Here is a 23622-nt window from a genome sequence, read left to right on the forward strand (position 1 = left end):
GTGGGGGTCGCACTTGGTGGTGTGCCCCCAACCTCTGCATCGGCAACCTCCCGGTCCTCGGGCCCACCTGCCAGTTCCAGGGCCCTCTCCTCATGAACGGTGAATGGTCTCTCATCAGCTGGGCCCCCTCCAGTCCTCTCACGTTCCCTGTTGTTGTGTGCGTGCTTCTCCTGGGGGGGGGGGGGGGGGGGGGGGGTGGCATGGATAAAGGCCAACAGTGTTAGGCTGGGATACATGCAGATTACAAACTGGCCTCAAAATTCCCAAGTCTCAACAAGCATAAGTCAAATTTATATGCAGTATGTAGGCAGGATTACAGACTGGATGCTAGAATTGGTGGGATTCGTTCTCATTAGACCTTCATCATGGAAGGATGTCAAATGTTTGCTGATTTCCACAGGAAATTCCTCACCTGATGCCATTGATATTAAAGGCTTCAATTGATGCCAATTGAAATCTGGTGTGTGTATCGGCAGAGGTGCGCAGCACATTAGGGTTCGGGTTAGGGCTAGGGTTAGGGGTAGGGTTAGGATTAGGGTCAGTTGCACCTGGGGGTGTGCCACACATCGGGGAAGGTGGTGGGGGGGTACTCACCCTAGCTGCCCTGACAAGGTCATTCACTTTCTTGTGGCACTGGACGCCTGTCCTTGGTGTTACAGCCACAGCGCTGACGGCCTCTGCCACCTACCTCCACAGGCTGAGGCATGGGGCGACCATGTGACCGTGTCCGGGGTACAGGGCCTCCCTCTTCTGCTCTACTGCGTCCAGGAGCGCCTCAATGTCGCGCTCCTGGAACCTCGGAGCTGCGCGGCGGATGGCCATCTCAACGGCTCTCCGGGGGGTGGCATCTCTTGTGCTTGATGCCGCGCGATGTCAATGATGTGGCGCGTCCGCGGCGGGTGACGCTGTCGTGAATGTCGTCATGCCGCTACTAGTTCATTCCGGCTGGAGACTTTGCGCCATTTGGGGGGTGGGACCGCGCCGGAGTGATCTGCGATGTTTTTGGCGCTGGGGTCTGGCGATCACGCCGATTATGGGAGAATCCCGCCCTAGATCACAGAAAATGAGTCACTTTAGGTCAAAGAATTCAGGGAGTGCTACCCTTAAGCGATATTTAATTCATAATTCTGTGTTCCCAAAACAAAATTTCTACTCTGACAGAGGTAAGCAAATTCTATTGGATTTTCTGTCTCTTAAGAGAGCAAGTTTCTAAAATCTACCCTTTACTTTGTTGCCAGTATGCCAGTGAAAATTGAAAGTTATAAGTATACAGACGTCTGTTTCATTATTTTTCAAACTATCTAATGAATCCAATACCTTCTCCATTCCAGACTCTTTGACAGATTTATCCACAATATTGCGTACTTCATCTTCAAAGTTATGCAATTGTAGACTCAATAAATCTGCAAGGGTTGTTTCATCTGACATTACAAAATTGACCTGTTAAAACAATGAAGGAAAGTCAATCATCAGTGCCTAGTTTCTTTACACTTCCTAAAAGCAAATTAAACTCCCTTTTAAAGATCAATTTCCTCTCCATTCCTCAAATCATTGGGTGGGATTTTCTGGTCCCGCCCAAATCCGGAAATTGCTGCCCAAGGTCAACAGACCTTTAAAATGGTCTGCCAAACTTTCCGTCCTGCCCGTGACTATTCCCGCGGCAGTGGGACCGGAAAATTTACCCCATTGAACTACTTTTCCAGCTTCAGGTCCCTTATTCTAGCTCACTGAAATTACAATTGTTCACATGTGAACATCAACAAGCTACTGACTTATGAGAGATGCCATATGTATTTCAACAGGCTCACCAAGTCAGAAGAGCAGAAAAATAAGGGCAGCAGCATGCACAATTACCACAGTGCATCCCCAACCAGCTTTCCATGTCCAAGTACCAAAATCAACTCAAATGGGACAGGGTGTACTGGAAGTGATGGGTCACAATATTGTACATCATAATAATTGTTGTATTCTATTTAAATTAGCAAAATATGCCTTGTTGTTTGATACCTTCGTTGCCTGCATGAGTTGTTGCCAGTGACGGTCCCTTATAGCTGGATTCTGCAGCTCACTTACAGCTTTCAGTGAAGCCATTGTGTTCTTTATTAAGTTGTCTAAACCAGAATAAGCATCCCATGCCCGTATCTCCTTATCCATACTTCTCAGGTCTTTAACAAATTTTTTACAATCTGCATCCATATTCTCAACACTAATGTTTTTCCACTTAGTGGTCTTCCAATCTTCAATGGTTAAGCTCACCTGCAAATTGGAGTTAATTTGTGAACATGGGAATAAATTTACTGCTCTTTTTGGCACCACCGTGTATAGCATTGAACTGAAAGTAATGGATCAAAATTTATAGGTTACTCACCACATGGGTTTCCGACCATAGAGTCACAGAATCACTGTGCCACGTGCCAATGAGGCTAGGAATAGGAAGATAGTACAACTCAACACCTGGCTAAACAGCTGGTGTAGGAGGGAGGATTTCAGATGTCTGGACTATTGGGATCTATTCAGGGGCTGGTGGGACCTGTACAAGATGGACGGGTTGCATCTAAACTGGAGGGGCATAAATATTGTGGCTGGGAGGTTTGCTAGTGTCACACGGGAGGATTTAAACTAGTTTGGTAGGGGGTTGGAAACCAAAGCAAAGGTGAATTAACTGAAGGGGAACTCGAGAGTAGGGCCAGTAAGATGCAGAGGAAGGGCAGGCAGGGTATATTTGCTGATCAAAGAGGGCCTAGTGGACTGAAGTGCATTTATTTCAATGCGAGAGTGTAACAGGGAAGGCAGGTGAACTTAGAGCTTGGAACTATGATGTTGTTGCAATTACAGAGGCTTGGTGAAGGGAAGGACAGGATTGGCAGCTTAACATTCCAGGATTCGGATATTTCAGGAAGAATAGAGGGGGATGTTACAGCTATACTGTGGGAGGACACCTTGGAGGGCTCTTACAGCAAGGCAATGTGGGTACAGCTCAGGAATAGGAAGGGTGTAGTCACTATGTTGGGGGTTTACTATAGGCTACCCAACAGCCAATAGAGGAGCAGATATGTAGGCAGATTTTGGCAAGGTGCAAAAGTAACAGGGATGTAGTTGTAGTGGGTGATTGTATTCCCCTGTACTGACTGGGACTCACTTAGTGCTAGGGGTGTGGATGGAGCATAGTTTGTAAGGAGCATCCTGGAGGGCTTCTTGAAACAGTATGTAGATAGTCCAACTAGGGAAGGGGGTGTACTGGACTTGGTATTGGGGTATGAGTCTGGCTAGGTGTTTGACGTTTCAGTATGGGAGCAGTTCGGGAACAATGATCACAATTCAGTAAGCTTTAAGGTACTGATGGATGAAGATAAGTGTAGTCCTCAGGTGAAAGCGCTAGACTGGAGGAAGGCTAATTACAACTATAAGGCAGGAACTGAAGAATGTAGATTGGGGGCAGATGTTTGAGGCAAATCAACATCTGGCATGTGGGAGGCTTTCAAGTTTAAGTTGATAGGAATTCAGGACCAGCACATTCCTGTAAGGGTGAAGGATAAGTATGGCACGTTTTGGGAACCTTGGATAACAGGAGATATTGGGAGCTTGGTCAAAAAGAAAAAGGAAGCATTTGTCAAGGCAAGGATGCTGGGAACACACAACGCAAGTGGGGAATACAAGGAAAGTAGAAAGAAACTTAAGCAAGGAGTCAGGAGGGCTAAAAGAATTCACAAAAAGTCAGGATTAAGGAAAATTCCAAGGCATTTTATACATATATAAAGCGCAAAGAGGGTAACCAGGGAGAGGGTTGGCTCACTTAAGGACTGGGGAGGGAATCTATGCGTGGAGCCAGAGGAAATGGGTGAGGTATTAAATGAGTACTTTGCGTCAGTATTCACCAAAGAGAAGGACTTGGTGGATGATGAGTCTGGGGAAGGGTGTGTAGATAGTTTGGGTCATTTTGAGACCAAAAAGGAGGAGGTCTTGAAAAACATTAAGGTAGACAAGTCCCCAGGGCCTGATGCGATGTACCCCAGAATACTGAGAGAGGCAAAAGAGGAAATTACTAGGGCCTTGAGAGAAATCTTTGTATCCTCACTGGCTACAGGAGAAGTCCCAGAGGATTGATTGAAGAATAGCCAATGTTGTTCCTTTGTTTAAGAAGGGTAGCAAGGATAATCCAGGTAATTTCAAGCCATGAGCCTTACATCAGTGGTTGGAAAATTATTGGGGAGGATTCTTTGAGACAAGATTTACTCCCACTTGGAAATAAGTGGAAATATTAGCGAGAGGCAACATGGTTTTGTAAAGGGGAGGTCATGTCTCACTAACGTTTTTGAGTTTTTCGAGGAAGTGACAAAGATGATTGATGAAGGTAGGCAATGGATGTTGTCTGCATGGACTTAAGTAAGGCCTTTGCCAAGTTTCCTCATAGCAGACTGGTAAAGAAGGAGAAGTTGCACGGGATCAGAGGTGAGCTGGCAAGATGGATAAGAACTGGCTCAGTTATAGAAGACAGAGGGTAGCGTTTCTGAGTGAAGGGCTATGGCTAGTAGCGTTCTTCAGGGATCAGTGCTGATACCCTTGCTGTTTGTAATATATATATAAATGATTTGGAGAAAAATATAACTGGTTTGATTAGTAACTTTGCGGACGACACAAAGGTTGGTGGAATTGCAGATACCGCTGCCTCATTAAAAGTAGAGAAGAAACTACAATTGATAATGGTCATTCCATCCCATTATATGATAAAAGTGGGAAACCTAAAAACAAATGATAAACAAAACTTACAAGGATAGCCATGTCCCACAGTCCTTTCAACAATACGATTTCCTTACGGCAAGCTTTCAACTGTTTGCAATCAGGAACAGAAACTTCGAACAGAGCAGCTGACTGTAATAGTGCTTGTAATTCAACTTCCATGGCAACAATTTTCTTTTGAGCCTATAAAATAATTAGGAAAGATATTTTAATATTGGGAAATTCTACAATGATTTGTATTTCCATTTTCAACAGTCTCAAATTACTTTTAAACAAATTATTTTTATTGCAGAAATGTTTCATTGTTACAAACTAAATCCACACTCAACAACAAATACATAAAGGTACAATACATGAATAATACAATCAAGAATTATTAACCCTACTAAACATAACCATTCAAAATATAACTAAACAACCCAATAACCCCCCAATAGTTTACAGTGACTAACTCTCTGATAAAGGAAATGAATGGCTACCATCTCAAGTAGAACTTCTACCGACCCTCCAATGGTGTTCTTGACCTTCTCCAGATATAGGAACTCCATTAAATCACCCAACTTATGAAGCGAGGCCCAATCGTGTGCTATCCGGATTCCCAGAAAATGGAAGCGACATCTGGAAAAGCGAAAAAGCAATATCTCCAGGTAGGCTCCCCTCCCTGGGGAATTCGCCGAAAATTATTTGCTCGCGTCCAAATTTAATCTATACTCTGAAAAGAAGCGAAACTACTAAGTAGCTTCATTATCTCATCCATGGGGTAGACTGGGCACATGATATAAAGAATCCTGCTTCGTACCCCTATTCAACAGAAAGTTGAACTTTCACCCGCCAACTGACGGGCGTGTTCGCGGACATCTCTCCTTGCTCTATTCCGTGGTTCCCACCTACTACAAGACCACCACCATCATACTGGTGCTGAACAAGAACCAGGCAACGTGCCTCAATGACTACTGTCCGCTGGCGTTGACATCAATGATTATGAAGTTCTTCTAGAGGTTGGTCATGAGACGCATCAACTCCATACTCCCAGAATACCTTGATCCACTGCAATTTGCATACTGCCACAACTGGTCCACAGCAGAAGCTATCTCCCTGGCCCCACATTCATCCTTGGAGCATCTCGACAACAAGGATTCCTATTTCAGACTCCTATTTATTGACTACAGCTCCATTTTCAACACCATAATCACAGCCGAGCTCATATCTAAACTCCAAAACCTAGGACTTGGCTCTTCCCTCTGAATCCTCGACTTCCTGACCCATAGACCGTAATCAGCAAGGATAAACAACAACACCTCCTCTACGATAGTCCTCAATATCAGGGCCCCGCAAGGCTGCATACTTAGCCCCCACTATACTCCCTATACACAGACACACACTGTGTCAAAATTTGGCTCCAACTCTATCTACAAGTTTGTTGATGACATGACCGTAGTGGATTGGATCACGAACGATGATGAGTCAGAATACAGGAGGGAGATAGAAAACCCAGTGGCGTGGGATAATGACAAAAATCTCTCCCTCAACATTAGCAAAACTAAGGAGCTGGTCATTGACTTCAGGAAGCAAAGTATTGTATGTCATAATATGCACCCATGCACATCATGAGATAAAGACAGGCAGTGACAGACACCCAGGTGAGCCAATCAAAATACAGAACAGAACACAACCAATCACCAGACAGAATAACAGAGGGGGACTTCCAACTATAAAACACATGAGGCATCAGCACTCTGCCTCTTTCCACTGGTGACAACTGTAGTGACAGTCAGGGTGTACAAATCATTCAACACAATCTACATGTGGATCAGAGCTAGCCTGGTCGAGATAGTTAGAGTTAGTTTACTTGAAGTAGTAGAGAGTCTACCCACAGGCAGCTGTGTGCTTCGTTACTGAAGTTCAATAAATGTTATTGAACCAACGCCTACGTTTGGTGTATGCTTTATCGTTTACCTGCATCGTGTTGCCATGCGTGTTACCCTAGGGTGAATAACACGACATGATACCAGGATTGGTTACTGCTTTTAAGTAATTTACCTTCGAAAATTCACTGACGACCAGCAACTGCGTTCCAGCGGCATGGAACAGATCCAGGCACCTCCTCAGTTCCGGATCTCCGGAAATCTTGGTGCCAACTGGTGGGTCTTCAAGCAGAAATTCAGTCAAAACATTGAGTCCTCGGGCCTTGAAAGTGCGTCCGATGCCTGAAAAATCGCGCTGCTACTATCGACTGTGAGGGACCAGGCCATCCAAATTTCAACTCGCTCACTTTTGCCAACAGTGAGGACAAGACCAAGTTCCAGACCGTCTTAGCCAAATACGACAGTCACTGTGAGATCGAAACAAATTAAAGCTTTGAGCGTTATGTCTTCCAGCAGCGCCTTCAGGGTAAGCATGAGCATTTCCAGTCTTTTCTCACTCAACTGCGCATTCTAGCGCAATCCTGCAACTACGGTGACACCGCTGACTCCCTCATCAGGGATCAGATCGTGTTTGGCGTCCACTCAGACGCCCTGCGGGAGCAACTCCTAAAAATAAAAAATATGATCCTGCCAGTAGCCATCGAGACGTGCAAAGTCGCTATTCCCGCCTTAAGTCGGTAGAGCAGGACCAACTTGCCTCCCACGAGGCTGAGCGTGTACAGGCCATCGCCCGAATGCGGCACCTGAGCATCGACGAAGGCGGCCATTTCGCGTGCTTTTCCAAGGGCCCCACGCATGCGCACCACGGTCGGGAGAACGAAACGGCCGAGGACCACACTGCGCAGGTGCGAGCGGCGTCTGACCGCACTGCACATATGCGACGACGCACGGAGCGTCACGACGTCGATGTGATGACGTGCCCAACTGAGGCACCGCCCATTTAAAGCGGCAATGTCCTGCAAGAGGTAGGCAATGTCTCAACTGCAAGTAGCCTAGCCATTATGCGGCCTTGTGCAGGTCTGCACCTCCGATAGGGGGCCAGCGATCCCAGTTCCAACGCAGACGCATTCAAAGTATGCGCAAGGACTGTTGGATTTCGAACCTGATCCCACCACGGATCCAGAGGACAACTGCCCGGAGTCCCCATATCAAGTGGTATCATCACCATGCATGCCAAGGCCTCCTTGCATTCAGCAACATACACACCCATCCTCAATGTGGATTCTGCGGACTCAGGTTCGGACTTTAATCTTGCTCTTCATACAGGGCAACCCCTCTGTCCAGCGGTATGTCTCCGGCACAGCTCCTTATGAATCGTAATCTGCGGACGGCTGTTCCAGCCATTCATTTACCTGACCTGGATCACCTTCCCGTTCTGCAAAAGATGCAGCAAATCAGAACCCGGCAAAAGCTGACATATGATGCTCATGCTACTGATTTGCCCATGTTCTCTCTGAAGGACTCTGTTCGCATCAAGTTGCCTGGTGGAGGCTGGTCAGTTCCAGCTGTTGTTGTTCAACAGGCTACTCCCAGGTCATTTGTGGTTCACATGGCTGATGGATCCATTATCAGGTGCAACAGAAGGGCGCTAAGCAAACTTGCCTGCCCACCACCGGATCTCACGTTCCCAGATGTCGTTATGTCTTCTCCGGACACCTCACTTCACGAGGCCACCAGTCTAGCTGCGTGCCATCCTGTCAAGATGCCATCATCCCCACCTCTACCTCTCAGACGGTCCACAAGAATCCGACGGCAGCCCCAACGACTGGACTTATAAATAGTTCCTTTGTATATATACTGTTATGTTTCTGCACGCTGGACACCTTACATGTACATATGCATTCACTCACCAATTGCTGTAGTTACTTCTGTAAATATGTCGTATATGCTATAAGCAAACAACAGATTTCTTTTTTAAAAAGGGGGAAATGTCATAATATGCACCCATGCACATCATGAGGTAAAAGCAGGCAGTGACAGACACCCAGGTGAGCCAATCAACATACAGAACAGAACACAACCAATCACCAGACAGAATACCAGAGGGGGACTTCCAACTATAAAACACATGAGGCATCAGCACTCTGCCTCTTTCCGTAGTGACAGTCAGGGTGTACAAATCATTCAACACAATCTGAAGATTCAACACTTGGATCAGAGCTAGCCTGGTCTGGATAGTTAGTTAGTTTACTTAGAGTAGTAGAGAGTCAACCCACAGGCAGCTGAGTGCTTTGTTACTGAAGTTCAATAAATCTTATTTAACCAATGCCTGCGTTTGGTGTACGCTTTATCGTTTAACTGCTTCGTGTTGCAGTCCTTGTTACCCCAGGGTGAATAACACAACATTGTACACACCCTGTGTTGTTCCTCGTGTCTTAATAAAGTTCGTAGTCTCAAATGTGGAGAAGATGCTTTATTGTGAATTCGTTCTCTCTTCAGAGCTTAACTTACGGCTACCTCAAATGCTGCCTGCTTGTGTCTGTGTCCTGCTACGAGTTCTACCTTCCGTGAAGTGTGTCCACTTCCTGTCCCTGTGTATATATAGCTCTCCCGTGCTCCCTCTAGTGCTTGCTCAGTTGTATTGCATCTACTCAGATCTACGATCACCACATCCCCCCTTTTTTCTTTACATATTTTCTGTACATCGTTAAAGAAAATTGTACAAAACAGTTACTTATGATATGTGTATCTATACAAGTGATGGTGCTATTGTATATTTTACAAAGCCAATTTATATTTATGAGTCCACTCAATAAAAACATTTATGAGTCCATACTTGATGAATTTGTTAACTGAGTTTTTTTTCTTTTGTTGTTGTTGACGTGGTGAATGTTGTCAGTGTTCTTGTTATTTGAAGTAACCAATATGTCATCCCGAGGTGTTTGCATGGTCGAACCACTGATGTTGACTGACATGGACTTTTTTCTGTGCTTGTGGTATCGATTTATTATGTCATCTGCCTTGAAAGCTGGTGTGCTTGCTTGTTCTGGAGCAGATGTAAGTTTGTGCGATTCATTGTCATCCCATGGCATGTTTGTAGTCTTGTCATTATTTTGCAGTGTGCTGTGGCATTGTCCTTCATGTGCAGAGTTGTACCATTTTGTACAAGTTGTTGTTTCATTGCTGCTGTTTCTGTCGTTCCTGTCTTTGTTTTAATTGCCGTTCTTGTTGCTGTTTTTGTCGTTTCTGTCTTTGTTGTCGCTATCTTTGTTATGCTTCTTGTTGGTTTTGTTGTTCTTCTTGTAGTTTTTGTCGTTGTGCTTGTAGTTTTTGTTGGTGCTGTTCTTGTTTCAGTGGTGCTTCTTGCAATTTTTGTTGTTCTTGTCGCACTTCATGTTGCTTTTGTTCTTGCTGTTGTTGTTCTCGTTTCTGCTGTGCTTCTTTTGGCTTTTGTTTTTCTTGTTATGCTCAATGAGTGTCCCGTGTGGATAATTTGAGTCATTGAACGTTTCGTCTCGAGAATAGTGAGAATGATCTGATGTTGCATCGATGCTGGTGACATCAGTAATTTGTGGAGGATTTGATTCCTCATCTTTGCTTTCTTGGTGCTCCTCTTCTGGAGTCAAATTCTTCACGATTTCATTTGACGCGGTCTCTCTGGACTCTTGGTGCTCCTCTTCCGGAGTCAAAATCTTCATGATTTCAATTGACGTGGTCTCTCTGGACTCTTGGTGCTTCTCTTCTGGAGTCAAAATCTGTATGGTTTCTGTTGATGTTGTCTCACTGGACTCTTGGACTCTCTCAAAATCTGCATGGTTTATTTGGCGTGGTCTCACTGGACTCTTGGTGCTCCTCCTCTGGAGTCAAAATCTGCACGGTTTCTATTGGCGTTGTCTCTCTGGACTCTTGGGTGGCCCAACTCTCTGCTTCTGTACAGACAAGCTGAGAACTGTCAGTCTCGCTGTGATCCTGTACGTCGAGTGTGATCACCTTGTCACTGTTTTCGCATGCAGTGGGTAGATGTACATTGTCTTTTTCTTGTTTGTGTGAGCTTGGTAGCCTTTCATAGTCTGCTTGCGGTTGCTCAGATATGGCGGGTTGACCTTCATGGTCTTGTTCATGCATGGAGTTCGCCAGGGAGTGTTTGCTTGCTTCCCTTTTGGAGTCTTTCATCACTCTCACTGTGGAGCCTGTTATCGCTCTCTCTGTGGAGTCTTTCTGTGCTCTCTGTGTGGCGTCGTCTTTGTCTTGGGTATTGCTGTCATCCAATGTATCGACGATCTGTCATGGCACCATGGTGTTGGATTCATCTACCACGAGTAGATTCGTGTTGAGCTTTGCGACCGTGTCGCTGATGCTGTGATCAGCATATCCGAATAACTCAGCCATGTCTGAGTAGTATTCTTCGAAAACCAAATCACCTTGGTTGGATTCATCTACCACGAGTAGATTCGTTTTGAGCTTTGCGACCGTGTCGCTGATGCTGTGATCAGCATATCCGAATAACTCAGCCATGTCTGAGTAGTATTCTTCGAAAATCAAATCATCTTGGTTGGATTCATCTACCACGAGTAGGTTCGTGTTGAACTTTGCGACCGTGTCGCTGATGCTGTGATCAGCATATCCGAATAACTCAGCCATGTCTGAGTAGTAATCTTCGAAAAACAAATCATCTTTTGTTGTTTTTGATTTATTTTTGTTCTCTTCACTTTGGGTGGTGCAGACTGCTTTTTCCAGGGTGTTGTGCGAGTTGTTTTTAACTGCTGGTTTAAGTTCAGGCGTTTTTTTGTCTTCTGAGGCAAGAAAGTTTGGTTTTACCGCTTTAAGTATCTTGTTTTCAATTTTTGGGCATTTCCCTTTTAAGTAGGCATGGTCAGACGTCATGACGCTCGTGACGTCATGCGTAGGAATCAATTGCGCATGCGCAAATCGGCCTTCCTTCACTGTGCGGTTTTGTGTCCACTGCGCACGCGCGGCTTGCGCATCACGATCCGCGACCAAAACGTTTTGAGACTGCGCATGCGCAGCTTGCGCATGCGCATAACGATCAGCAACGCAAACTTTTTTAAACTGCGCATGCGCGGCTTGCACATGCGCAGAACGCAAAACGGGTGATTGTAACTGTGCATGCGCGGCTTCCGTTTCCTGCGCATGCGCAGACGCAGTTTGTAGTTCTTTGTCTGCCCGAGAATGTAAAATGTGCTCCAACGCCATTTTATCGCGGATTTCAGCGTTTTTTCTTTCTGAAAGTTGTAAGTTACCTTTTCCTTTCGATCTGGACTGGATTTCAGCGTTGTGGCTGTGTGAAAAATTCAAGTTATTTCTTCTTTTTGATCTGTACTTTTCACTCGCGATTTCTTGTTCTTTTAGTGATTGTTTAAGTTTTGCATCACTCAGTCTCTGTGCCGTTTGGCCTCTGAGCATACCGTGCTGTTCAAATTCCTTACAGTACTCTTCAAATTTGTTTAGTATTGTTTGTAAGCTGTTGCTGTCTTCATCTTTTGAGTATTTAAATCCATTATATACTTTCCTAGCTTCATGTCCTGCGATGAGCATTGCTATTTTAATTTCGTCTGAGGCTGCTGCTACATCATTAGCTGTGATATAAAAATCGAACATTTGTTTAAACATTTTCCAGACATTTTTACATTGCCAGTTGTGTCCAGCTGAGGTGGGTATCCAAGCCACATCCTTGAATCAGCGATGTCTTCCCAAGTCCAATGTCCAGTAGGAGATTTCCATGCCATTTTGTTCTTTCTGTGTCTGCAGCTGAGTTGTCCTGTAGTAAGCGTCTGAAGCCAATCCTGGTACCATGTGTTGTTCCTCGTGTCTTAATAAAGCTCGTAGTCTCAAATGTAGAGAAGATGCTTTATTGTGAATTTGTTCTCTCTTCAGAGCTTAACTTATGGCTACCTCAAATGCTGCCTGCTTGTGTCTGTGTCCTGCTACGAGTTCTGCCTTCCGTGAAGTGTGTCCACTTCCTGTCCCTGTGTATATATAGCTCTCCCGTGCTCCCTCTAGTGCTTGCTCAGTTGTATTGCATCTACTCAGATCTACGATCACCACACACCCCTGTCTTCATTAATGGTGTTGAGGTGGAGATGGTTGACAGATTCAAATTCCTAGGTGTGCACATCACCAACAATCTGTCCTAGTCCACCCATGTCATCGCTACGACCAAGAAAGCATAATAGCGCCTATACTTCCTCAGGAAATTAAGGAAATGCGGCATGTCCGCATTGACATTTACCAATTTTTACAGATGCAACATAGAAAGCATCTGATCTGACTGCATCACAGCCTGGTATGGCAACTGCTTGGCCCAAGACCGTGAAAAACTACAGAGTCGAGAACACAGCCCAGTCTATCAAGCAAGCACGTCTCCCATCCACTGACTGTCTACACATCCCGCTGCCTTGGGAAGCCGGCAACATAATCAAAAACTCCTCCCACCCGGGTTATTCTCTCTTCCAACTTATTCCATCTGGCAGGAGATACAAAAATCTGGGAACATGCACTAACAGGTTCAAAGAGAACTTCTTCCCCACTGTTTGCACAAGCTTTGCGCAAGTCGAGAAGAATGAGGCACATCCAGAGTGGGAAGTTGGAACTTGGTAATTTTGTGCAGTGAAGTCAATTGGAGCAGAGTGGGCGAAGGTGCTTTTTCCCTACTGTTTTGTTCTCTCTCTTTCTTCTGGCCTGTAACTTTTAATCTGCAGGGAGAGAACCAGGGAGCATCTGAGACCCTGGGTGAGTTTTCCCAGTGAGCCAGAGAAGACACAGCCAGAGTGAGTTTGGTAATTTGAAGCTAGGTGGGAATTCGAAGCTGGGTGGGGAGGAGGTGCTTATAACCCTGGTAAGTGACTGGTAAGTAGTTTTTCTTTTCATTGTCTAATTTATTTATTTTTCTTTTGTTTTTTTTTGAAATTGTAGTTGTATAAGTTTACCTAAGGTTTAAGACATGACAGGAGATCCCAGACCCATGTCATGCTCCTCGTGTGCGATGTGGGAGCTCAGGGACACGTCCACTGTCCCTGGCTCCTTCACGTGCAAGAAGTGTGTTCAGTTGCAGCTCCTGTTAGACCCCTTGACGGCTCTGGAGCTGAGGATGGACTCACTTTGGAGCATTCGCGATGCTGAGGATGTCGTGGATAGCATGTTTAGCGAGTTGGTCACACCGCAGGTGAAAGTTACTGAGGGAGATAGAAAATGGGTGACCCACAGACAGAGCAAGAGTAGGAAGGCAGTGCAGGTGCAGCAGTTATCATGGGGGATTTTAATCTACATGTCGATTGGTTTAACCAGGTCGGTCAAGGCAGCCTTTAGGAGGAGTTTATAGAATGTATCCGCGATAGTTTCCTAGAACAGTATGTAATGGAACCTACGAGGGAACAAGCGGTCCTAGATCTTGTCCTGTGTAATGAGACAGGATTGATTCATGATCTCATATTTAGGGATCCTCTCGGAAGGAGCGATCACAATATGGTGGAATTTAAAATACAGATGGAGGGTGAGAAGGTAAAATCAAATACTGGTGTTTTGTGCTTAAACAAAGGAGATTACAATGGGATGAGAGAAGAACTAGCTAAGATAGACTGGGAACAAAGACTTGATGGTGGAACAGTTGAGGAACAGTGGAGAATCTTGCAAGCGATTTTTCACAGTGCTCAGCAAAGGTTTATACCAACAAAAAGGAAGGACGGTAGAAAGAGGGAAAATCGACCATGGATATCGAAGGAAATAAGGGAGAGTATCAAACTGAAGGAAAAAGCATACAAAGTGGCAAAGATTGGTGGGAGACTAGAGGACTGGGAAATCTTTAGGGGGCAATAGAAAGCGACTAAAAAAGCTATAAAGAAGAGTAAAATAGATTGTGAGAGTAAACTTGCTCAGAATATAAAAACAGATAGTAAAGGTTTCTACAAATATATAAAACAAAAAAGAGTGGCTAAGGTAAATATTGGTCCTTTAGAGGATGAGAAGGGAGTTTTAATAATGGGATGTGAGGAAATGGCTGATGAACTGAACAGGATTTTTGGGTTGGTCTTCACAGTGGAAGACACAAATAACATGCCAGTGACAGATAGAAATGAGGCTATGACAGGCGAGGACGTTGAGAGGATTGTTATCACTAAGGAGGTAGTGATGGGCAAGCTAATGGGGCTAAAGATAGACAAGTCTCCTGGCCCTGATGGAATGCATCCCAGAGTGCTAAAAGAGATGGCTAGGGAAATTGCAAATGCACTAGTGATAATTTACCAAAATTCACTAGACTCTGGGGTGGTCCCGGTGGATTGGAAATTAGCAAACGTGACATCACTGTTTAAAAAAGGAGGTAGGCAGAGAGCGGGTAATTATAGGCCAGTGAGCTTAACTTCGGTAGTAGGGAAGATGCTGGAATCTATCATCAAGGAAGAAATAGCGAGGCACCTGGATAGAAATTGTCCCATTGGGCAGACGCAGCATGGGTTCATAAAGGGCAGGTCATGCCTAACTAATTTAGTGGAATTTTTTGAGGACATTACCAGTGCAGTAGATAACGGGGAGCCAATGGATGTGGCATATCTGGATTTCCAGAAAGCCTTTGACAAGGTGCCACACAAAAGATTGCTGCATACGATAAAGATGCATGGCATTAAGGGTAAAGTAGTAGCATGGATAGAGGATTGGTTAATTAATAGAAAGCAAAGAGTGGGGATTAATGGGTGTTTCTCTGGTTGGCAATCAGTAGCTAGTAGTGTCCCTCAGGGATCAGTGTTGGGCCCACAATTGTTCACAATTTACAGAGATGATTTTGAGTTGGGGACCAAGGGAAATGTGTCCAAGTTTGCAGATGACACTAAGTTGAGTGGTAAAGCGAAAAGTGCAGAGGATACTGGAAGTCTGCAGAGGGATTTGGATAGGTTAAGTGAATGGGCTAGGGTCTGGCAGATGGAATACAATGTTGACAAATGTGAGGTTATCCATTTTGGTAGGAATAACAGCAAACGGGATTATTATTTAAACGATAAAATATTAAAGCATGCCGCTGTGCAGAGAGACCTGGGTGTGCTAGTGCACAAGTCACAGAAAGTTGGTTTACAGGTGCAACAGGTGATTAAGAAGGCAAATGGAATTTTGTCCTTCATTGCTAGAGGGATGGAGTTTAAGACTAGGGAGGTTATGTTGCAATTGTATAAGGTGTTAGTGAGGCCACACCTGGAGTATTGTGTTCAGTTTCGGTCTCCTTACTTGAGAAAGGACGTACTGTCACTGGAGGGTGTGCAGAGGAGATTCGCTAGGTTAATCCCAGAGCTGAAAGGATTGGATTACGAGGGGAGGTTGAGTAGACTGGGACTGTACTCTTTGGAATTTAGAAGGATGAGGGGGGAATCTTATAGAAACATATAAAATTATGAAGGGAATAGATAGGATAGATGTGGGCAGGTTGTTTCCACTGGCGGGTGAAAGCAGAACTAGGGGGCATAGCCTCAAAATAAAGGGAAGTAGATTTAGGACTGAGTTTAGGAGGAACTTCTTCACCCAAAGGGTTGTGAATCTATGGAATTCCTTGCCCAGTGAAGCAGTAGAGACTCCTTCATTGAATGTTTTTAAGATAAAGATAGATAGTTTTTTGTAGAATAAAGGGATTAAGGGTTTTGGTGTTCGGGCCAGAAAGTAGAGCTGAGTCCACAAAAGATCAGCCATGATCTCATTGAATGGTGGAGCAGGCTCGAGGGGCCAGATGGCCTACTCCTGCTCCTAGTTCTTATGTTCTTGTTCTTATGTTACCAGACTCCTGAATGACCCTGTTATGGATTGAACTGATCTCTTCACACACCTTCTCTATTGAGTAATACTACACTCCATTTACTCACCCGATGTTTGTGCCTATGTATTTGCATTGTGTATTTATGTATGTCCTAAGTTTTTTTTCATGTCTGGAATGATCTGCCTGGACTGTACGCAGAACAATACTTTTCATTGTACCTCAGTACATGTGACAATAAATCAAATCCAATCCAATCCAAGTACCCCGAACATTAGCAGCACATTCCAGCGGGTTTCACGGCAGTGTGGGGAGGTTGCAATGGGAAATCACATTGCCAATCGGTGGAAAAATAGAAGTGTGCCGTCGAGAAACAGCCCCAAAACTTTGGCCCAATCCAAACCTCGCAAGAATCTCAAAGAGATACCCCCACTTGACCCGATCAAAAGCTTTTCCAGCATCCATTGAAACAATCACATCCAGTTCGGGTGCTGGAGAAGGAGAAAGGATGATATTTAATAATCAATGTATATGACCAACAGCTGTCTGTTCTTCTGAAATCACCCCTAGAAGGGCTCCAAATGCATTGCTAACACTTCAGCCAGAAAATTAGCATCTCTCTCATATACTCTTCTCCCTCATATGTACACTCCCCTCGCTCTCTTAAATACATGTTCCTCTCTCATTTACACTCTCCTCTCTTTTACACACATTCTCCTCCCTCTCTCGCACACATTCTCCTCCCTCTCTCTCACACACACACATTCTTGATAAAAGCAAGTTACTGCAGATTCTGGAATCTGAAACAAAAACAGAAAATACTGGACAATCTCAGTTGGTCTGACAGCATCTGTTTAAGAAGGGAGAGAGGCAGAAAACGAGAAATTGTAGGCCAGTTGGCCTTACTTCGGTCATTTGTAAGATTTTAGAGTCCATTATTAAAGATGAGATTGTGAAGTACTTGGAAGTGCATTGTAAAATAGGACTGAGTCAGTACAGCTTTGTCAAAGTGAGGTCATGTCTGACAAATCTGTTAGAGTTCTTTGAGGAGGTAACAAGGAAGTTGACAAAGGAGAACCAGTGGATATGATTTATTTAGATTTCCAGATGGCCTTTGACAAGGTGCCATAGTGGAGATTGTTAAATAAGTTTTTTTGTATGAATTAAGAGTATCCAATTTTTGTTTACAAATAAGGGGGCTAATTTAGTGTGGCCAATCCACCTAACCTGCACATCTTTGGGTTGTGGGGGTGAAACCCATGCAGGCACGGGAGAATGTGCAAACTCCACACAGACAGTGACCCAGGGCCAGAATTCCGAACCCGGGTCTTCAGCGCCATAGTCCCAGTGCTAACCGCTGCACCACGTGTCACCCCCTTTGTTAAATAAGTTAAGAGCCCATGGTGTTAAGGGTAGGTTCTGGCATTGATAGAGGATTGGCAGCTGGATGATTAGTGGTGTGCCTCAGGGGTCTGTGCTTGGACCACAACTTTTCACATTAATGATCTGGAAGAAGGAACTGAAGGCACTGTAGATGATACAAAGATCTGTAGAGGGACAGGTAGTATTGAGGAAGCAAAGGGCTGTGGAAGGATTTGGACAGAATAGGAGAGTGGGCAATGAAGTGGCCGATGAGATACAATGTAGAAAAGTGTGAGGTTATGCACTTTGGAAGGAGGAATTTAGGCATAGACTATTTTCTAAATGGGGAAATGCTTAGGAAATCAGAAGCACAAACGGACTTGGGAGTCTTTTTTCACGGTTCTCTTAAGGTTAACGTGCAGGTTCAGTAGGCAGCTAGGAAGCAAATGCAATGTTAGCATTCATGTCAAGAGGGCTAGAATACAAGACCAGGGTTGTACCTCTGAGGCAAGGCTCTGGTCAGACCCCATTTGGAGTATTGTGAGCAGTTTTGGGACCCGGCTAGGTGTATTGGGGCGCCGGGACCTCTGAGGCCCTCGCTGATGGCAGTCGCGGCTGCGCTGGCAGCCGCACGTTACACATCGAACCAAATTACCCTCAGCGGAATCCGGGGGCGTTTTCCATCGTGACGTCCTGGACTGCTACCATACACCGGAGTCTCTTCGGCGATCTGAATGGGTTGGGGGGGACTGCATGGGATGGACCACACCCTAGGGTGTTCACCTCCATTCCCTGTAGACCTTACTCAGCACTCTCAATTGATAGGGAGAGCTGTAGTGCTTGATGCAGATTCAGGGAAGGTTCAGCCAGGAATTTTCACTGTGTCTTCACATTATTTATGCTGTAGATCACGCAGAATCTCAGATAAAGCAGTACCATACTCACAGAACACGACAATATTTCTTCGTTGGAACACAAACTCGGTGACCGACTCACCCGGTAATCAATCTGTCGTGTTGAAACGATACCTCTGAAAGACAATGGATGGCGGTGGTTTGAAATGCAGACCGACAAGCATCATGAAGGTATAGATGTTGGGCGCCGGCAGGTACGCAAGACTCTGAATTATCGTGTACGCGTGGGCATCAAAAGTGGTCAGCAAAGTCACTGGGATGGCCATTCTCAGTGATGTAATTTGCACAAAGGAAATAGTGCATCTGCTCTGCGTATTGATTCCAGTCCTCAACACCAGCGTCAAACGCATCCAAACGTCCAAACAGAGGCATGGTGACAGAATCAGCTTCTAATCTGTATCCATCGTGTCAGGGAGGTGGCTCAACCGACAGGCCGCAGCGTCGACGGGAAATCAGTTTACTCCTCGTCGCCAGTGTTATGAGTCACGGAGAGTCCACACCAAGTTGTATCAAAGGCTATAATACCCAGCTCCCAGTAGATCCCACCCAGGTCTTTATGGCCGGTGTTGAACTGGCCGACCTTATATACAATATGGATAGGGTTTACCCCGCCCTCTTAACAAGGGTGTTCGTACACGGAGAAGACAATCATCCCCACTCCGTAGGTCCCATGCGGTGGGTTATGATAGTCATACTTCAAATGTACAGAATGTATGGGGTGGAGTGGGTTTCAACTAGCTTATCATGGGGATGGGTGGCACAAATTGGAATTCTCCCAGCTGTACCGATCCAAAGAACTAAGGAGAAAGCGGAGTTGAAGGAAATAAGCATAAATAAGAGGATGTATTGGAGAAATTAATCAATAAGGCCCCAGAACCGCATATTATGCATCCAAGCGTATTGAAACAGGTTGCCATAGAGATAGTCAACGTATTGGTGATACTCTTCTAAAATTCAATAGATTCTGGTAAGGTTCCTGAAGATTGGATGGCAAATGTCACCCCACTATTTAAGCAGGGAGGGCAGAGAAAAAAATGGAACTACTAGCCTGATGGCCTTCCATCAATGGTAGGGAAAATGCTAGAATTTATTATAAGGGATGTGATAAATAGGCACTTGGGCAATCATGATCTGATTAGGTATCGTCAACATGGATTTACGGATAGGAGATCATGTTTGATGAATTTGTTGGAGTTGTTGAAGATGTTATTAACAAAACAGATAAAGGAGAATCGATGGATGTAGTACAGTTGGACTTCCAGAAAGCTTTTGATAAAGCCCTCCGCAGGCAGTTAATTACAAAATAAAAGCAGGTGGTATAGAAGAAAACATACTGCCATGGATTGAGGATTGACTAACAAGCAGAAAACAGAGAGTAGGAATAAATGGATCATTCTCGCATTGACAGTGGCTAGTGGGGGACCCCAAGGATCAATACTTAATCCCCAGCTGTTCACAATATGGGCAGCAAGGTAGCACAGCACAGTGGTTAGCACTGTTATTTCACAGTGCCAGGGTCCGAGGTTCAATTCTGGGCTAGGGTCACTATTTGATCGAAGGCTGCACGTTCTTCCCGCTCTTCCGCGTGGGTTTAGACCGGGTAGTCCGGCTTCCTCCCGCAAGTCCCGAAATGATGTGCTTGTTAGCTGAATTGGACATTCTGAATTCTCCCTCAGTGTACCCGATCAGACGTCGGAGTGTGATGAAGAGGGGAATTTCACAGTAGCTTCATTGCAGTGTTAATGTAAGACTACTTATGACACTAATAAAGATTATTATTATACATCAATGATTTAGATGTGGGGCTCAAATGTAATATTTTCAAGTTCATGGATGATACAAAGATACAAACCAAAGTGTGTTATGAGAAAGATGTAAAGTGGCTACAGATTCATAGAATCCCTGCAGGGCAGAAGGAGGCCATTTGGCTCATCGGGTTTACAGCGACCCTCTGAGAGAGCACCCATCCTAGGCCCACTCCTCTGGTCCATCCCCGGAGGATTTGAACAGAATTAGTGAGTGGCAAGAGCATGGCAGGTGGAATGTAATGACGAAAAATATAAGGTAATCCATTTTGGTAGAAGGAACAGATATGCAGAATATTCTAAATGCTCAGAAATTAAAAAGCGTAGATGATGTACAACGGGACCTGGGTTTCCTTGTCCATAAGTTGCTAGCAGCTGCAGCAAGCTATTAGTAAGGCTATAACACAAGATGATTTGACTTTGAGTACAGGAGTACTGAACAATGGAATTAGGCCCTTTGAGCCTGCTCTGCCATTCAATCAGATTATGGCTGACTTCTTCCTGGTCTAAAGCCCACCACCCCCATCTGTTCCCCATATAGCACAGTTGCTTCACAGCGCCAGGGTCCCAAGTTTTGTCTGTGCGGAGTCTGCATGTTCTCCCTGTGTCAGCGTGGGTTTCCTCCAGGTGCTCTGGTTTCCTCCCACCAGTGCTGTTAGGTAATTTGGACATTCTGAATTCTCTCTCTGAGTACAAAGAACAATACAGCACAGGAACAGGTCCTACGGCCCTCCAAGCCCGTACCGGTCATGAAACCAACCTTTACCAAAACCCTCAGCACTTCCTTGTGCCGTATCCCTCTATACCCATCCTATCCATGTGTTTGTCAAGGTGCCTTTTGAACACCGTTAATGTATCTGGTTCCACAATATCCCCTAGCAACGTATTCCAGACATTCACCACCCTCTGTGTAAAAGACCTGCCTCACACATCTCCTCTAAACTTTGCCCCATGGAACATAAACCTATGCCCCCTGGTGACACCCTGGGAAAGAGTGCTTGCCCATCCACTCTATCCATACTCCTCATAATCTTGTAAACCTCTATCAGGTCACCCCTCAACCTCTGTCTTTCTAACAGCCTCTCCATATAGCTGACACCCCCCAGACCAGACAACATCCTGGTAAACCTCCTCTGAACCCTCTCCAAAGCTAATGGCAGAGGCCGTCAGCACATGAGTAACACAATCCAAACCAACCTGCAGTGCTGTAAAAATAACGGATGACCTCCTCAGTGTGACCACGGTGAGAAGGCATCACTGTACCCCTGGCACCAACCCCTGTCCCACACCACCCGTTCTCATAGTCACATGTGCTTGTGAGAAATACACTGACGATATGTAATCTGAATGTAGTGATCAAGGAATACAAATTATTGTTCTCATTAACGGATGAAAAGGATGTTGCCAGAATGTTTCAAACAATGCAGAGATTCCATCTGTGACTAAAGCCCTTCACTCATGAGATAGTGTATATCCAGGGCAAGTTATTAAACAGTTGCAGACATGCTGTCCAGGGCCACAGTCGAACACCCAGCAGCACAGGATATTAGCTTTGACAAAGGGTCATCTGGACTTGAAATGTTAGCTCTTTTCTCTCCCAACAGATGCTGCCTGACCTGCTGAGATTTTCCAGCATTTTATTTTTGGGAACACAGGATATTAATCTGGTTAACAAGGCCGAGTCCTACTCAGAGTTTCTGGCATCTTGAAATTGAAATCCTAAAAGCTACAACAAATATGCCAAGACAAAATGGAGGATGATAACTGCATTTGCATGCATCAATACTTCATGTAAAGATGGCCACAGAAGCAACCCGGTGGAACAATAATCCAAATATATTTTGAACAATGAAAACGTTTTACCATAATTGATGATCTGCTGGTTTATGACCAGAGATTCTGAAAAGAATTGACTAGGGCATCAAAGACATCACAAAATGTAGAGCATGAACCTGTTCTGCTGTGTGGCGGCTGGGTATATCGAAGTCTACAGAAGAGATGATTTCACAGTGCCAGATATGCACAAAGCAGACCAAAGGGAGTACCTTATCCCCACTTAGTTCCCTACCAATGCTGTTGGCACATCCGTAAATTGATCTATTTATGTAAAACAGGTCATCCTTCCTAGTCATCATCAACTACTTCTCCATCTGACTGAGGTGAAGCATTTACACATTATAAACACTGAGTCAATCGTTAATAATAATTTAATAATCGCTTATTGTCACAAGTAGGCTTCAATGAAGTTACTGTGAAAAGCCCCTAGTCGCCACATTCCGGCACATGTTCGGGGAGGCCGGTACTGGAATTGAACCCATGCTACTGGCCTTGTTCTGCATTACAAGCCAGCTGTTTGGACAATGTGCTAAACCAACCCCGATGTCAGTGAGAGAATTGTTTGCAAAATATAGCATGTCAATGGTGGTGTCCAAGAATGGCCCGCAATTTTCCAATGGTTTGCTCCTTCATGCATTTCACCCAGAACCTCACCAGTTCCCCAATGTATGCCCAATTTAATGGTGAGGCAGAAAGGGGCATGTACACCATTACATAGAACATATAACATACAGTGCAGAAGGACTATCCATCGAGTCCATCGAGTCTACACTGACCCACTTAAGCCCTCACTTCCACCCTATCCCGTAATCCAATAACCCCTCTTAACCTTTTTGGTCACTAAGGGCAATTTATCATGGTCAATCCACCTAACCTGAACGTATTTGGACTGTGGGAGGAAACCAGGGCATCCGGGAGAAACCCACGCAGACACGGGGAGAACGTGCAGACTCCGTACAGACAGTGACCCAGCGGGGAATCGAACCTTGGACCCTGGCACTGTGAAGCCACAGTGCTATCCACTTGTGCCACCGTGCATCCTCTTGAAAAAGAATAAAGACTTTCCATTGGCATTTTTAACATACAGGTGGAATGTGGATTGGCACTATTCACAGGACTAAGAGTAAGGAGCAGAAAGCTCATGGCTTTACTAAAGTAACACTTAAGTGGCTATCTATATATTTCAATATATATTATTAATTACTTATTTGTCGACGTACTGTGTACTTTTTCGCATTCACTGTAACTATATACTATTCTTCTTCTGTCTACTGTGTATGTTTCCTTGGCCTCAGAAAAATACTTTTCACTGTACTTCGGTACATGTGACAATAAATAAATAACATAAAATATAT

General features: G+C 44.8%; 1 protein-coding gene across 1 annotated transcript in view; it reads right to left on the reverse strand.

Annotated features, from left to right (window-relative positions):
- LOC119953684 (dynein heavy chain 17, axonemal-like) overlaps positions 1-23622 on the reverse strand; it is an 821504-nt gene that overhangs the window by 493033 nt on the left and 304849 nt on the right. Inside the window, 3 exon segments of the mRNA XM_038778213.1 lie at positions 1318-1440; positions 2008-2256; positions 4768-4920. Coding sequence (XP_038634141.1) covers positions 1318-1440; positions 2008-2256; positions 4768-4920 — 525 coding nt within the window.

This window comes from Scyliorhinus canicula, chromosome 18 (assembly GCF_902713615.1).
Source record: "Scyliorhinus canicula chromosome 18, sScyCan1.1, whole genome shotgun sequence".
In the NCBI taxonomy this organism is placed as follows: domain Eukaryota; kingdom Metazoa; phylum Chordata; class Chondrichthyes; order Carcharhiniformes; family Scyliorhinidae; genus Scyliorhinus; species Scyliorhinus canicula.